Source organism: Mustela nigripes, chromosome 5 (assembly GCF_022355385.1).
Source record: "Mustela nigripes isolate SB6536 chromosome 5, MUSNIG.SB6536, whole genome shotgun sequence".
Classification (NCBI taxonomy): domain Eukaryota; kingdom Metazoa; phylum Chordata; class Mammalia; order Carnivora; family Mustelidae; genus Mustela; species Mustela nigripes.
Window position 1 is genome coordinate 97,626,213 of NC_081561.1, and position 15,573 is coordinate 97,641,785.

The 15,573-nt window shown below is 34.8% G+C and overlaps 1 protein-coding gene across 8 annotated transcripts in view; it reads left to right on the forward strand.

Annotated features, from left to right (window-relative positions):
- Positions 1-15,573, forward strand: part of MYO6 (myosin VI) — a 151,488-nt gene that overhangs the window by 101,485 nt on the left and 34,430 nt on the right. For 7 of the 8 annotated variants that reach the window (XM_059400953.1, XM_059400954.1, XM_059400956.1 and 4 more), the window contains exons 13-19: positions 840-997; positions 2,604-2,695; positions 5,009-5,081; positions 6,824-6,951; positions 10,495-10,590; positions 10,883-11,056; positions 14,961-14,999. In XM_059400953.1, coding sequence (XP_059256936.1) covers positions 840-997; positions 2,604-2,695; positions 5,009-5,081; positions 6,824-6,951; positions 10,495-10,590; positions 10,883-11,056; positions 14,961-14,999 — 760 coding nt within the window. Of the gene's footprint in view, positions 1-839; positions 998-2,603; positions 2,696-5,008; positions 5,082-6,823; positions 6,952-10,494; positions 10,591-10,882; positions 11,057-11,403; positions 11,488-14,960; positions 15,000-15,573 lie in introns of those variants that run through there. The other variant, XM_059400960.1, reaches the window with a different exon arrangement.

Below are 15,573 nucleotides of genomic sequence, written 5' to 3' on the forward strand. Positions count from 1 at the left end.
GGCAGAGAGGCAGGCAAAGAGAGAGGAGGAAGGAAGGAGGAAGGAGGAAGCAGGCTCCCTGCTGAGTAGAGAGCCTGATGCAGGGCTCGATCCCAGGACCTGGGATCATGACCCAAGCAGAAGGCAGAGACTTTAACCCACTGAGCTACCCAGGCGCCCCCCGACCTGAAAGACTTTTAAGGTTACTTCCAAATTTGACTTTTTTTTTTTTTGGTGTTCCCATGGTGCCTTCTACTTACCCTTATGATAGCATTAAGCATGCGTTTTGAAAATTCACTTTTATGGTAGTTTCTTCATTAGAGTATAATTTTCTTTAGGAAGAGGGCTCTGTGTCTGTATCTGCAACATCTAACATTGTTGTGTTGTCCAATTCTACTATTTTAATATAGTAGAATTGGACAGTCCAGATTTTTAGATGTAAACATTTCTTCCTAAACAATGTTAAATAAGGTACCATACTTTAAAGTTACCCTGAATTAAACACGGTTTCCTTTGCATTTAAAGTAAATCTTTGAAGGTCGAAAGGAAGATTATTCCTCTGAATAATTTTTTATATATTCATCATGTGCAATAAAGCATAAATTAAGACGAAACCATTTTTTGAGCCTAAAATTTTTACTCAATAAAACATTTTTTTATCTACGTGTAGATAACTTCTTTAGTTCTTTTACTATGCTTCTTAGCCCCATTTATTTGTGCCTATTGGCAGATGACCTTCTGTAGCTATTTATTTTGTTCTTCACAGTGAATGTTTTGGATACACTTTGATCTTGATATCTGGCATTATTTTCCCAGTTATTACTGTAAAAAAGTTTCATTGGTATAGTCTTCTTTTATAGGGTACCCTTGAAAGTGGAGCAAGCAAACAATGCTCGTGATGCCTTGGCAAAGACTGTCTATAGCCATCTTTTTGATCATGTGGTAAACAGAGTAAATCAGTGTTTTCCTTTTGAAACATCATCTTATTTTATTGGAGTCCTAGATATTGCTGGTTTTGGTAAGTACAGTTTTGTTCATGAATCTGTATTTGATATTTTTTATTCAGTTTTTCACATATATTTAAAATGTAAAAAAACCTTTTTCCCTTGTAATACCTTTCACTTGATGTATTTTCAGTTATATGTCCATACTTAGATTTCATTTCATAATGTTATTTAAATAGGAAGCCGATGCTTAAGAAAGGGAAAAACTCATAGATTTTGGTCACACTAATGCTGAAATTAAAACATGTTGACTGAGGGGCGCCTGGGTGGCTTATTTGTCTAAGTGTCTGACTCTTGATTCTGGCTTAGGTCATGATCTCAACGTCGTGAGATTGAGCTCTGCTTGGTGTCTGCACTAGGTGTGGAGCCTGTTTAAGATTCTCTCTCTCCCCCCCTTGGCCCCTCCCCCACCTCAAAAAAAAGAAAAAGAAAAAAACATGTTGATTGAAACCATTATTGTTAGGGGATGTCTCTGTATTCCTAAAGGAATGCAACTGAATAAAGGTAAAGTCTTGAATGCCACTAATAAAGAAGATTAAGTCCCTAAAACCACTGACAATAGTGTAGTACTGGGTACTAGTTGACCTACCATATATGTCAAACTCATTGCTCTATGTAGAAATTCATCATTAGTGTTATCAACAGGTAGCTATGTCCAGTGAATTCCCACCAAATGAAAAAACATATTTTTTAAGGATATAGCACATAGTATAGTACATAAAGTACATACAAGATATTTTATGTTAATATATATTCAAGATAAATATTGAGAACAACCATCGGGCTCTGCAATCAGAAATGAAATGGGTCACTAACATCTGAATGCCATGTTGTTTTGAATGACTGTTTTGTAAAAAATCTCATAGTAAATCTGACTGATTTTATATTGGGCTTTATCAATGTGGGTGTTCCTTCTGCCTGTGTATGAGCGGTGTTTTCTTCCTGTGTAGTTTGTTTGCTTTTGCCGAGGGAAAGTTTGCGTGTTTACTTTTTGGGGGTATAGAGTTTTGGTTTTGAAGTGATATATATGTTAAAACTTTTTGTTCAAAGGTAGGCAAACACTCATCACTGACTTAAGATTTCTGAATCTTCAGACATTTGTTTCCTGGTCTGCACTAGGTTTAGTGTAACAGGCACATACACAGAATCATAACATCTTAGAGCTGCAGGGATCTTAGAGATAATGTAATATAGTCTTTTCATTTTAAAAATGAGTTAGTGTTCATGTTTTTTTATAACTGTAATTTTACAGATTACACAGAAAAAGATCTAAAGCACTTGCATTTAGGTCATTTTTGTTCTTTAGTTAATTTAGATTGCTGTTAACACTTGCGCTTAAGAAAATTATGTTGTAAGTGGCTTACATTTTGTATCTTACACTATATAATATTTATCTCATTCAACACACACTGTTTTTGTTGAGTAAAACACAGTATTTTCAGTACCTAAATACTTAAAACATTTTGTCTTGAAATAAGAGCATTTGAGGAATCTAAAAACAATTATGTGAATTTTTTTTTACCTAATTTTAAACTAAGCATTGATACAATAAAATTTTATCCTAAGATAAATTTATAATATGAAGTTGATGACTTTTGATTCTGGTTTTATATTTTGCAGAGTACTTTGAACACAACAGTTTTGAACAATTTTGCATCAACTATTGCAATGAAAAACTTCAACAATTTTTTAATGAAAGGATTCTGAAAGAGGTAATTGCTATTACAATTTAAATTAAGAACCGCATTATGCTATTTTAATTTCAAGGAACAGAGACATGCTGCAGTTACACTGATAGAAGGGGTATAATGTAAGATGGTTCAGGAGATCAGAGATGGCTAGGACAGGCCCCCAGTGGCTTAGCTGTTGCTCAGGTACATCAGAAGTGTTAATTGTACACCTAAGCTTAGGAACCCAGTAAAAACTCTAGCAGGCACCTCTGCAGAAGTGAACATCTATTGCTTCGTACTAGTGTCTTTTGCTAGACTGGGAATTTCCGTTGTTTCTTTTTCTGAGTCTGTTGCCCCTACTTCTGCCACTGCCAAACAACTTTCTACTCTCATCTTTGACATTGGCATCTCCCACCCTTCCTCTGCTTTTACCCACTCTGCTACGTGCTCACCCTTTCTGTGTGTCACAGGAAAGCCACCAAATCAGTGTGGCCAATGGCCTGGAGTGCCTCTGGCCAGTGCTTTCTCTGCCAGGCTACAGTGTGCACTGCCCAGTTGCCACTGCTCCTTGTGAGTAACTGTGGGTGTGACCAACACTCACAACCCCAAGTCTAGGAAGTTATTTTATAATTCTTTACAGAATAAGTAAAGATAGGTTTGGATCACTTGATGTGTGATTAGACTCACCATTCTTAGCTTGTATTTGAATTCTCCTTTGTACAAATCCTTTGTATTTGGCTTTCCTTCCTTTTTGAGCTATTGGAGATATGTTTTACTGAATGTAGACAGTAGAGTTACAGGGAACTCAGAGATGATCTATTTCAGCTTTTTATTTTACAAATGAAGAAACTGATTACCAGAGCAGGTTACTGACTACTGCAGGTCTGAACCCACCTTCGAGCGGCTGGCCCACAACCATGTTCTCCTCATATTAGTACTGCTGATTTCTAAGTTCTCTTCTCCACTGTATCTGGTCTTGAAATGTGAAATATTCTTTCCTTTTCGCATTCCATTAATCTTTTCTCACATTTTTATTTTATTTTGTTTTTATGGGTTTCCGAGCACTTTCCCTGTTATACTTTTTACTTGTATACTATACTGTAGGTTAAGCCAATTCTGGCATAAATGAATAGGTAAACCAAATACTCATCAGTCCCTTCCGCACCAGCCCAGCAAGCTTTATCTAGAAACATGACCATGAGATGGTATTTTGATACATGTTTATTTTTATAACAGTTCTTTAAAATAAATGTTTGGATTTCAAATTCAGATTGGTTCTTAAATGGATACTGACTTCTAAAATGATAGAAACCTTTTCTAGTATATCTTGTGGGAGGAAATATTTAAACATTTGGGAAAAAAGATTAAAATACATATCAGCCTAAGTTCAGTGCATTGCTCACCCATCTTTGATAAATCCTTTTTTTTTTTTTTCTTTAAGAAGGTACCAGGCTTATATGTAGGAACTCAACTTTAACTTGTATATTATTCTTCCAAATTACACTTACTTTTTACAATGTTATATTCCTTGTATGTATCACTGTGTAGCTACTAGAGCCCATTTGCAATTAATTGCGGTTTCTTTGATTTTAGTGCCTGTGTGTACATGTTAAAAATCTCTCCTATCTTTGGACAACAGTTTAGGACTATTGAGGAAATAGAAGAAGAAGTTTCATGTCAAAGGGAGCTATTTTGTTTAGCTGTTCTTTAAACTTTTAAAAACTATCACAGCAAGTTCTTATGTTCTTCTGTGTATTCCAGGGGTTGATAGACTATGGCCTTTGGGACAGATCCAGCAGGCTGCCTATTTATGCAAATGAAGTTTTATTGGAACACAGCCATGTTTCTTCATTAACTGTTATCTATGGCTGCTTTTGTGCTGTAGTGGCTTAATTGAGTAGTTTTGACAAAGACCATGTGACTCACAATTGAAAATATTTACTCTCTGGCCCTTTACAGAAAAAGTTTGCTGACTCTTGGTCTATTTTTCTAATAAGTTTGACTTTAAAATTGCTGAAGGTATTTCAGAGCCTGGCCTTTCCTTGAGTTTGAACAGATCTCCATATGTGTGTGTAATTTCTCTGCATATTTCAAGAAAAGTGTGCTTATCTGTAGGTGGGAACATTTCCACATATATAAATCATATGTTGGTCATTAGTTTCTGACTTTACATTGCTTTAGGGGCAGGGATCTTTCTTCCCTAATGTTTTGTATGTCTCCTTAACCACTGAACTAGTTGGTATGAGCCTTTGTACTCTGGACTAATCAACAAAAGTTATGAGAAGTGGCACAAAACACACCATTTCATATCATAACAGTATTTCCATATCTGTGATTATGATTATTTTATTTTAGGAACAAGAACTTTATCAAAAAGAAGGTTTAGGTGTTAATGAAGTGCATTATGTGGATAATCAGGACTGTATAGGTATGTGGGTTTTTTTATTCTACTTTTGGAAAGTATGGGAAGATATAGTACATGCTTTTACTAGTAATTTTTCTGTGCTCTGTGATTGAAATTAATTGTTATGGGACTTGAAACTCTGGTATTTGAGAAAAGTTTTACTTCTCTTGTTCTGCCAGGAAGTTTTTTTCCTACCAAGGCATCAAATTCAGCCATTGGCTAAAGTTTTCCTTAAATTTCTTTTGTTTACCGTGATGAACATTTTCATTCTTAAACAGCCAACATGTGAGTAAGTTAAGATGGGAACTAAATGCCTTAAGTAGTAAAGAGATAAATTATCTCACTTGAGGAAGCCCATAGGTTAGCCAGGCTCTGAGTGAGGTGTTTCAGTGTTTGACTCTTCTGTAGTTTAGTTCCCTTGTTTTGTTCTCTGCATTGTCAGCACCCTCCGATCCATTGCAAGTTAGCTTCACAAGTTTCATGTGTCAGATCTGGATAATGCAGTGCAGCCAGGAGAACAGGGTTTCTCTTTTTATCAGTAAGGAAACCTTTCCCCGTCACCCCCCAGCTTAGTGCTCAATCTTTCTTTATTTTCCTACCTCATCATGAAAATCAACTGTTGGGCTGACTTTGTTTTCAAAACTCCATATGACAATTGAGTCAGTAACTCATGTGCTACATTTGGAAACCATGTATAATAATAATAATAATAATAATAATAATAATAATAAAAGTAATAGTAATAATACTTTATACTGATACAACTTTCCAAAGCATTTTTACATCCTAGCTGGCTCACAGAGTGTTTCCTTTACACATCACAGCTTTTCTCAGATCTCTGTGCCTTTGACTTTATATCTTGGCTGGAACTCCTCCTATTTTGTTTATCTTTTGCCCACTTTCATATCCTTCTATCAAAATACTCATTTATAGCTTAATTCAGCTGCCCCCCTTTCACCATCACCACTTGCCTAAAAAGTATCATTCTCTGAACAATGCAGTTAGAATTTTGATTTCTTTTCATATGTTCTATGCTTTTGGAGTCTTGTCCCATTTAATAGATTTTATATACTTTTTTTAAGCACTTTATATTTTATAGATATTTTGTATAAGCAGGAAATTCAAATTACCTGAATGGTAGGAGGATAAAAATGTGCTGTTACTGAAGTTTTGCTGGAAAACATTTGAGTCAGTATTGAAAAGTAGTTTTAAAAGCTCTGCATGTGAAAGTTTCTGTAGTTTTACTTCATTTTGAATGTAGGTATTATATGGAGAGGAGGAATTTTTGGTTCTTTAGCCTCTCTCATCCAAGCCTGCAGATAGAATGGTTATTACATTAATTATATGTGCCTGGTATTATTTTTCTAAAACTTATATTAGTTTCCCCTGCTATCTGAAAATAGAGCATTTTTATGAAAACTTTGAAAGCCAAAATGGTATAAATCAGAGAAGCAGTTACCATTTTGTAAGTGCAAATATTCTCTTTCGATTTCTTTCAGCTAGTGAAAATAGGCATTAATGTAGGTCTTCCATAAAAGCAAAGTGGCATAAAGCAGACTTTTCCATAGTGGAGGAAACCTGTATATGATTTTACTTTCCAAAAAATTGTCAGATTTGAAATAAAATACCTGCTTTCTGTACCTGTGAGGATATTTACAAATCTGCTATATTGCTTCTGACCAGTACTTTAAATTTGTGATTAGTAAATTGTTCATATATCTTTAAAATGTTTTTACCCTAACATATTTTAATTTTTTTTGGAATAGATTTAATTGAAGCAAAATTAGTGGGGATATTGGATATTTTAGATGAAGAAAATCGCCTTCCCCAGCCAAGTGACCAACACTTTACATCTGCAGTTCACCAGAAGCACAAAGAACATTTCCGACTCACTGTGAGTTTACCATTCCAAAACTGAGACTCTGTGGTGGGAAGAGAAATCTTTAGAAAGATATACTAGATACTGCATATTAAATAATCAGAATAATAAATTATATGGGGCTGAGAATAACTGTAATTTTTTCAGCACAGCATCTTCTGTAGATAGGCACTGAATTTATACATGTATAGTTTGGGTGATGATGATCTATCTAATGAAGACCCTTTTAGCTGAATAGAAAGTACATTTTATCAATCTAAAATGTACAAAATGGTTTACCTGCTGTTTTTATGTTCTTCCTTTTAGTAAAGTGGCCACGGGTTGCTTTTTTTTCTATCATGAGACCTTGATCATGTTCCAGGGTTTGGCACCTAGAATCACAAAGAGCCGCCAGTCTGCACGTTTATAAGACGAGCAGTAAAGTTCATGGCTTAGAGACTGACTGGTGCAAGCAATCCATATTAGGTAACGGGTAGGCAATTTATTTTAATGTTCTTTCCTAGGGAGTTTTGAATGGAAAATATACCCAGAGACAGACATAGAAACTGAAGCAGTAGAAGAATTAGCTGAGGGGAAAACCAGACACAGAGCTATAGAAATAAATGAGAAGTACACTTGTTTTTTTTTCTATCCCTTTTTGAAGATTTTTTTTTTTTTTTTTTAATTTTAGAGAGAGAGCACATGTGCAGGGGTAGGGGCAGAGGGGGAGGGAGAGAGGATCTCAAGCAGACTCTGTGCTGAGCACAGAACCTGACAGGGGGCTCAATCTCATGACCCTGAGATCATGACCTAAGCCAAAGCCAGGAGTCAGCCGCTCAACTGACTGAGCCACCCAGGCGCCAGAAGACTTAGTTCCCTGCACTGCTGTTGGGATATAGAGCTGAGGTTGAATCCTTGCAGCAGTGAATTGTAGGGCTGTTCTGCATGAGGCTGGCCCCTGTGGCTCTTGAGGTTTACCTTATTCACCTAATTCTGTGTTTATCTTTACACTCAGCTGTTATTCCTTGAGGTAATACAAGGACACCTCCATCCTTGTGCCCAGTAAGAACTGATTAGCCCAGAGAAATGTGGATGTTAATTTGATCCAGGAAGATAGGTGCTGCCTTAACTTACAGAGGACAACAAAGGAAAGGCAGGAAAAGGAAGAGAAGCTGCTTAGAGTGGCAAATGCCTCCCATTCTGTTTATTGTTTTGAGATTGTAACCTAGTGTAACAGCCAGGACTTTGATAGCCCTAAGAGCTGAAGTGAATGAAGACAAATATTCTTGTTTCCATACATCAGTAACTAAATTAAGAATGTGTAAGGTAAATAGGTTGAATGTATTTCCTTGAAAAGCTAATGTAATTATGGTAACCTCAAGGGGACTGAATCTAACAATCACCTGTCCCACTGACTTGGAGTTCTTCTGTATCCTTAAATATTTCTTATAATGGGAAGCTGTTTCTCTTCAGTGGAGATTGAAATAAAACAATATGTATCCTCCCTCAACAAACTTTTGCTATGATTGAAGAGGTGTTATATCCAGTCCTATTTATTTACTGTTCACTGGTCTTTGTAATGACCAGCCTGATGCATGGTTACCTTTAACAAGAGTACTGATTGCTGGTCAACAGAATTGTGACTACCTGGAGTTATATAGTACATATAACTATAGGGACAGCAAGCTAAAACATCAAGAATGGACTTTGGCTGCTTGTTTCAAAAGAGAACAAGAGCAAGACAGTAAATTCTAATTTTTATAAACCATTGATTTTGTTATAATTCTTTGGAAATAAAAATAATAATCATTATCTATTGAACACTTAGTATGTGCTAGTCATTGATCCAAGGGTTTTACTTGAAGTATTTTATTTAATCCTCATAATCCCTGCAGTGGATCCTGTTTGTATCCCCATGCCAGAGATGAGGAGACATACACAAAGAGGTTAAGTGACTGGTCATGTATAGCATAGTAAGGAAAGTGGTGGAATTGGGAATCAGGCCAGACATTTTGAGTCCAGCGCCTTTACTCTGACTCATGCTGGTGTTATCACCTCAGAGAAGAGCCTCCTTGGTCTGCCAGCTCTCTCACCTAGAAAAGGCCTGGTAAGGCTCTCAAAGTCTTAGCTTCTGCATTTTTTTTTTTTAAGATTTTATTTATTTATTTGACAGAGATCACAAGGAGGCAGAGAGGCAACGGGTGGTGGTGGGGGAAGCAGGCCCCCCACGGAGCAGAGAGCCTGATGTGGGGCTCCATCCCAGGACTCTAGGATCACAACCTGAGCCGAAGACAGAGGCCTTAACCCACTGAGCCACCCAGGTTGCCCCAGGCTTCTGCATTTTTAAATGAGAATGTCTTTCTTATCCTTAGGTTATTTTGAGGGTCAGACGTATACTCTTATATGAAGGCATTTTGGAGATTTTTAAATATTAGATGCTATAATTGATAGTATAACCCTAAAATGATTCAGTGTCCTTCAGATAGATTCAGGCTCCTCTATACACATGTTAGAATGTATAGCCGTAATAGTGGAAAAGTTCCTGTACTGATTTCAGATGTGTTTTAGAACGACCTTGGCTGTAGCTAGGAATCATCGGATATAAATGGTATGGGATTTAGGAGGTTTAAAAGTTCTTTGGGTAAATGTTTATAGCAACAATATCTACAATAGCCAAACTATGGAAAGAACCTAGATGTCCATCCACAGATGAATGGATAAAGAAGATGTGGTATATATACACAATGGAATATTATGCAGCCATCAAAAGAAACGAAATCTTGCCATTTGCGATGACATGGATGGAACTAGAGGGTATCATGCTTAGTGAAATAAATCAGTCGGAGAAAGGCAACTATCATATGATCTCCTTGATATAAGGAAGTAGAGATGCAACATGGGGGGTTTAAGGGGGTAGGAGAAGAATAATGAAACAAGATGGGATTGGGAGGGAGACAAACCATAAGTGACTCTTAATCTCACAAAACAAACTGAGGGTTGCTGGGGGAAGGGGGTTGGGAGAGGGGGGACGGTGGGGGAGGGGTTATGGACATTGGGGAGGGTATGTGCTATGGTGAGTGCTGTGAAGTGTGTAAACCTGGCTATTCACAGACCTGTATCCCTGGGGATAAAAATACATTATATGTTTATTAAAATTAAGAAAAATAAATTTAAAAAAGTTCTTTGGGTAATTTGCCAATCAAGATCAAGAACCACTACTTTAAACATAAATAGTTAACTTTATAAAAATGCCCATTGTTTTGCATACTTACAGTGTTGTTTTTTTTGTCTTAGTTCTTTTTTCTTTTCTAAGAGATTATAACCAAATACTTGCTAGATTTCATTGGTAGTTTAAAGCTTACTAGATGTTTCAAAGGTAATATAATTGTGTGAAGTGTGAAAATATCCTTTAAAAGTTTTTTAATTTTTTAAAATTAACATATAATGTATTATTTGTTTCAGGGGTACATTTCTGTGTATCCTTTATAATTTAAGTATTTCACATCCCAGATGTTTTCTAAAGGAAATTATGTAATCTGTTTTTGATATTTTAATAACTGATATATGTACTCTTTTCAGATACCCAGAAAATCTAAGTTGGCAATTCATAGGAACATCAGAGATGATGAAGGCTTCATTATCCGGCATTTTGCAGGGGCAGTGTGCTATGAAACAGTGAGTATGACTTTTACCAAGAGAAAACCATCTGAGGTTGAAGCTTCACTGTACAGAATGTTAATCTCTAGCCACATCTGTTATTTCCATTTAAATTTAATAAAGTTTAAAATTTAGTTCCTCAGTACACTAGCCATACCTCATGTGCTCCGTGTCTATATTGGTGGCAACTGTGTTGGACAGTGCAGATACAGAACAGTTCTGTCATCTTGTAAAATTCTATTGAACAGAGCTATATCAAAGGATATTACCATAGAATGGACTGAATCATTCCTGTTCCTTTATTTTTCAGACCCAATTTGTGGAAAAAAATAATGATGCTTTACATATGTCTCTTGAATCCTTAATATGTGAGTCCAGGGATAAATTTATACGAGAGTTATTTGAATCATCCACAAATAACAACAAGGATACGAAACAAAAAGCAGGAAAACTTAGCTTCATCAGTGTGGGAAACAAGTTTAAGGTATTTGTGTTAAATTTATTACTTGAAATATTGTTTTTGTTGCATTTAGAGTAAAATATATTGTTTTATACTTATAGAAGATAATATAGATTACTATAAAAAATCCCTTGAGTGAAATGCAAGAGCAGACCCTGCCTTGTTGATATTTGCATACAAAATAACATAAAATAGGTGTAGTAATTGTACATACAGAAATTCTTAAAATTTTATGAATCTGTTCTTTCTTGTTGCTTAACATATCCGATTCATACCTGCTTCTCCTAATGTTCTTGCTTCTGCTTACTGTTTGGTTGACCTTCAAACCTTCTCTTTCCCATGTGTTTTCTGTTTCCTTCCTCATTCAACAGTTTTGTTTTAGCTGGAGTAGTCCAGCTCGGGATGGCTAGAGAGGACTAGTTGAGTTGAGAGAGAAAAGCAGGCACAGCCAGGGGCTTCAGGTAAATGATCACTTTCATAGACTCTTATTTATAGAATGGCTGCCATGTTAAAAAGAGCCCGTCTCAAGTCAATGATTCAGTTTTTAATTTATTTTCAGTGTGTTTTCTTTCACTGTGCTTTATGGGTGTATGTATTGCATTGAAATTTGATTAAAGCTTTTAATAACTTTGTAAAAGATAAGTGCTTTGTGTGACAAACCCTTCAAACTGCTTATTTAACATTGAAGAACATCTCGCTTGTTTATTTTGGATCAGAAATTTATTCTTTGAAGTCTGACAAGGAATTGTCACATGATGTGTCTTAGAAATGGAACACTACTAATTGGTTTGAATTGTTGAGTATTTAGCATAGAGAAAGGTAATTTAAAAACTTTTGTATCATAAGTTAAATGAATAAAAAATCATAATAAATAGGACAAAGACATGAAATGAACTTCTCTTTTATGCATTTCCATAAAATATTGTTGTTGTATTTATAAGAAAATTCTGCATGTGGGTTTCATTATGAGTATTTTAAATATTAAAAAATGGTGTAATTAGAAACTATTTAAGCATGAGAATACTATAATAATAACAACAGTGTAAGGCTCCTGAAATCCCTTGTGGATTGAAATAAGCTCTAAATAACTACCTTCATAAAATAATGTTTATAAAGCTAGATTTTTAAAAAAATAAATATAAATGTAAGAGAAAGCTTTTAATACTTTTCAGGTAATTGAATAAAAACTCTAACTTTGTTATAAGTTATATTCATTAATTATGAGTTCCTAATTCTCTTGAACAATATTTTTTCCTCTTATTTTGATACCCTGAAATTCCTGAGTAGACATATGATAGCAGATTAGTTTAAATAATATATTGACCTAAATGAAATGGTTATTATTATTGTTTTTGTACTGTAGTATTATAGTAGTATTGCTGGTAAGAACATACTTGAAATTTTAGAAAATATAAATAAAAACAAAAACATTCTTAAAATTCTCTGAATTAAAGTATTATGTTGACACTTGAAATGTCTAAATATTGCTTATGTGCAAAATAAGATATATTTTGCATATTAAGCTGCTAAAACCTATAACTGATATTATTAATAAAATTTTAAAATGTTTTATGAGATACTTTAATATGAAGTATTAATAATTCTTTTTAATTTAAATTCCATTAGCCAACATATATCATTAATTTCAGAGTGGTATTCAGCAATCTATCAGTTGTGTATAATATCCAGTGCTCATCACATCATGTGCCCTCCTTAATGCCCATCATCCAGTTAACCCATTCCCCCATCCCTCTACCCTCTAGCAACCCTCAGTTTATTTCCTATAGTAAAGAGTCTCTCATGGTTTGTCTCCTGCTCTAATGACTTCCCATTTAGCTTTCTCCTTGATCCTCTTCCTCTATGATCCTCTGCGATGTTTCTTAGATTCCACATATGAATGAAACCATATGATAATTGTCTTAGTATTAGTAATTCTTAATTTAAAATAGAATAGCTTGTTAAATTCAAGTTATTTGAAACAATAAAACAAAAGAGGCTAGCGTTTACACTGAGAACTTCAGTTATCCATCATTTCTGAGAAACAGCAGTTCTCTACTGAAAAGTAACATTTTCAGGTTATTGAAACATAATTCTTTTACTGTTAGTGTTTTAGAAAAATAATCCTTTTTGATGGAAATCTTACTCTATTATGTATATAAATATTTGTATGCTTTAAAATGAAAATAAAATACAAATAAAGCGTGGGTTTCATAAAACTCTTTATACCTTTCAGCCATTGACTGCTTCCTTGGTAACTGACATTTTCCCCTCCTTTCTCAAGTTTGTTTTTGCTGCTTCTACTCTGTCTCCATTTTTTTTGGAGAGCACTGTGTTTAGTCTGTGGATTAAGAGGCATGGACTTTGTGACAGTTTTCTTTTCAAATTAGTGGCTCTCATACTTGCTCTTCAGTTATTTAGTGATCCAGATTGATAAAAGTTGTCCAAACTCAGTCAACCAGATAAGTGGGGTATGGCTGTATTTTTTTAATCCATTGGGAAATTCATTCCATTTTTATGACTTAACTCTATGATATCTGAAGTACACTTCAGTATCATAGGTGAAAGAATGAACTTTATTAGGCCTTGTTGGAATTTTGGCTTTATTATTACTAGTTCCATGGTCTTAAGCAAGTAAGTTATCTCCTTGAATCTTAATGCTTACACCTAAAACATGAGGCTAATAATATAGAATTAGAATTATATAATAGTATTATATAATTGTATATTTACATTACATAATAAAAATATATAGAATTATAAATATAAATAAATATATTATATATATATATAATAATTAGAATTGTTGTGCAGATTAAACATGATAATGCCTGTGAAAAGCTTTGAAGCAGTGCCTGACTCATGGAATGCATTCAGTACAATCTACCAGTTATTATTATTATTATTAAATATAGCTATGATCCAGTATGTTGATTTAAGAATTAGCATCTTAATTTAATCTTTTTGTGAGTAGTATAGCAAGCATCTTAGTATAAAATTGACATAAGAATTTTATATAATTTACTTTGTAGAGAAATAAAGCAAATCATGTTATTAATGTATTAAACCAATTTAAATTATTACCACTTAATATTATTATAAATAGGAAAATATAGTAACTCATAGTGTTTATTATCAAGTTGTTTTTGAGAAAATTGTCCAAGCTTTTAAAAATAACTGGAATGTGAAATATTTTAAAATAACAAATGGGGGGGCGCCTGGGTGATTCAGTCATTAAGGGTCTGCCTTCCGCTCAGGTAATGATCCCAGCGTCCTGGGATCAAGCCCCCCATCAGGCTCCCTGCTCAGTGGGAAACCTGCTTCTCCCTCTCCCACTCCCTTTGCCAGTATTCCCTCTCTCGCTGTCTCTCTGTCAAATAAATAAATAAAATCTCTTAAAAAAAAATAACAGAGGGTTTCTTTAGCTAGGCAGGACAATTCATTTAAGATAAGTGTTATATAAAACATTTCCAATATATACCGTTAGTATGTATTTTAAGTATGTCTTCATTCTTCAGTGGAATCTGACAGCAGCTACACCCAGCTTGCTACATATTCAAGTACTGCCCCGTTAATCTCTTCTGGAATGCATCTGCTGTATTTTCATTTACTTCCTTTGTTGCCTGTACACTTTTTGCTCTTCCATTCCACCTGCAAGTGTGCATGTATATTTTTTAGCCTTGCTAATATTCAATCTTTTAATGATATAAGTTCTGTATAAGTCGTGTAAGTTATTGTCCTTAGCATTATATTAGCCATATAGTGCATGTTACTGTCAAAGAATTTATGTATCAGTTGTTAAATTGTACAGTGTTGTATGTTGATGTTATTGCATGTTATTTTATGCTAATGTTGGAGAGCTAATATTAACTTAATAACATTGCGTACTTTTGCTTTTTGAAATAATGAAGTGATTTTCTTTCTTCTACAGACACAACTAAATCTGCTTCTGGATAAACTTCGAAGTACTGTGAGTACACTTACAAAAATCCAGGGTTTTTAAATGGTCCTCTTTAAATTATTAGTAATTACTCAAATAGGCACAGTAAACCTGGAATGATTAGAAATTTTTTTTTTTAAAGATTTTATTTCTATTTGAGAGAAAGTGAGAGAGCGAGCGAGCACAAGCCAGGGGAGGGGTAGAGAAGCAGGTTGCCCACTTGAGCAGGGAGCCCAACATGGGACTTGATTCGAGGATTCCGGGATTATGACCTGAGCTGAAGGCAGAGGCTCAACCAACTGAGCCACCCAGGTGCCCATAGAAAGTAATTCTTAAACTGAATTGCCTCATTTTGAAAAATCAGTTTTTAGGGGTGCCTGGCAGGCTTAGATGGTAAAGCTTCTGTCTTCAGCTCAGGTCATGATCTCAGGGTCCTGGAATTGAGCCCTGTGTAGGGCTCCCATCTCAGTGGGGAGCCCACTTCTCCCTTTCTCTCTGCCTCTCCCTCTGCTTGTGTGCTGTCTCTTTCTCAAATGAATAGATAAAGTATTTTAAAAAAATTAAAAATCAGTTTTTAAAATGTCATTTTGGTTAGGCTTGTTCT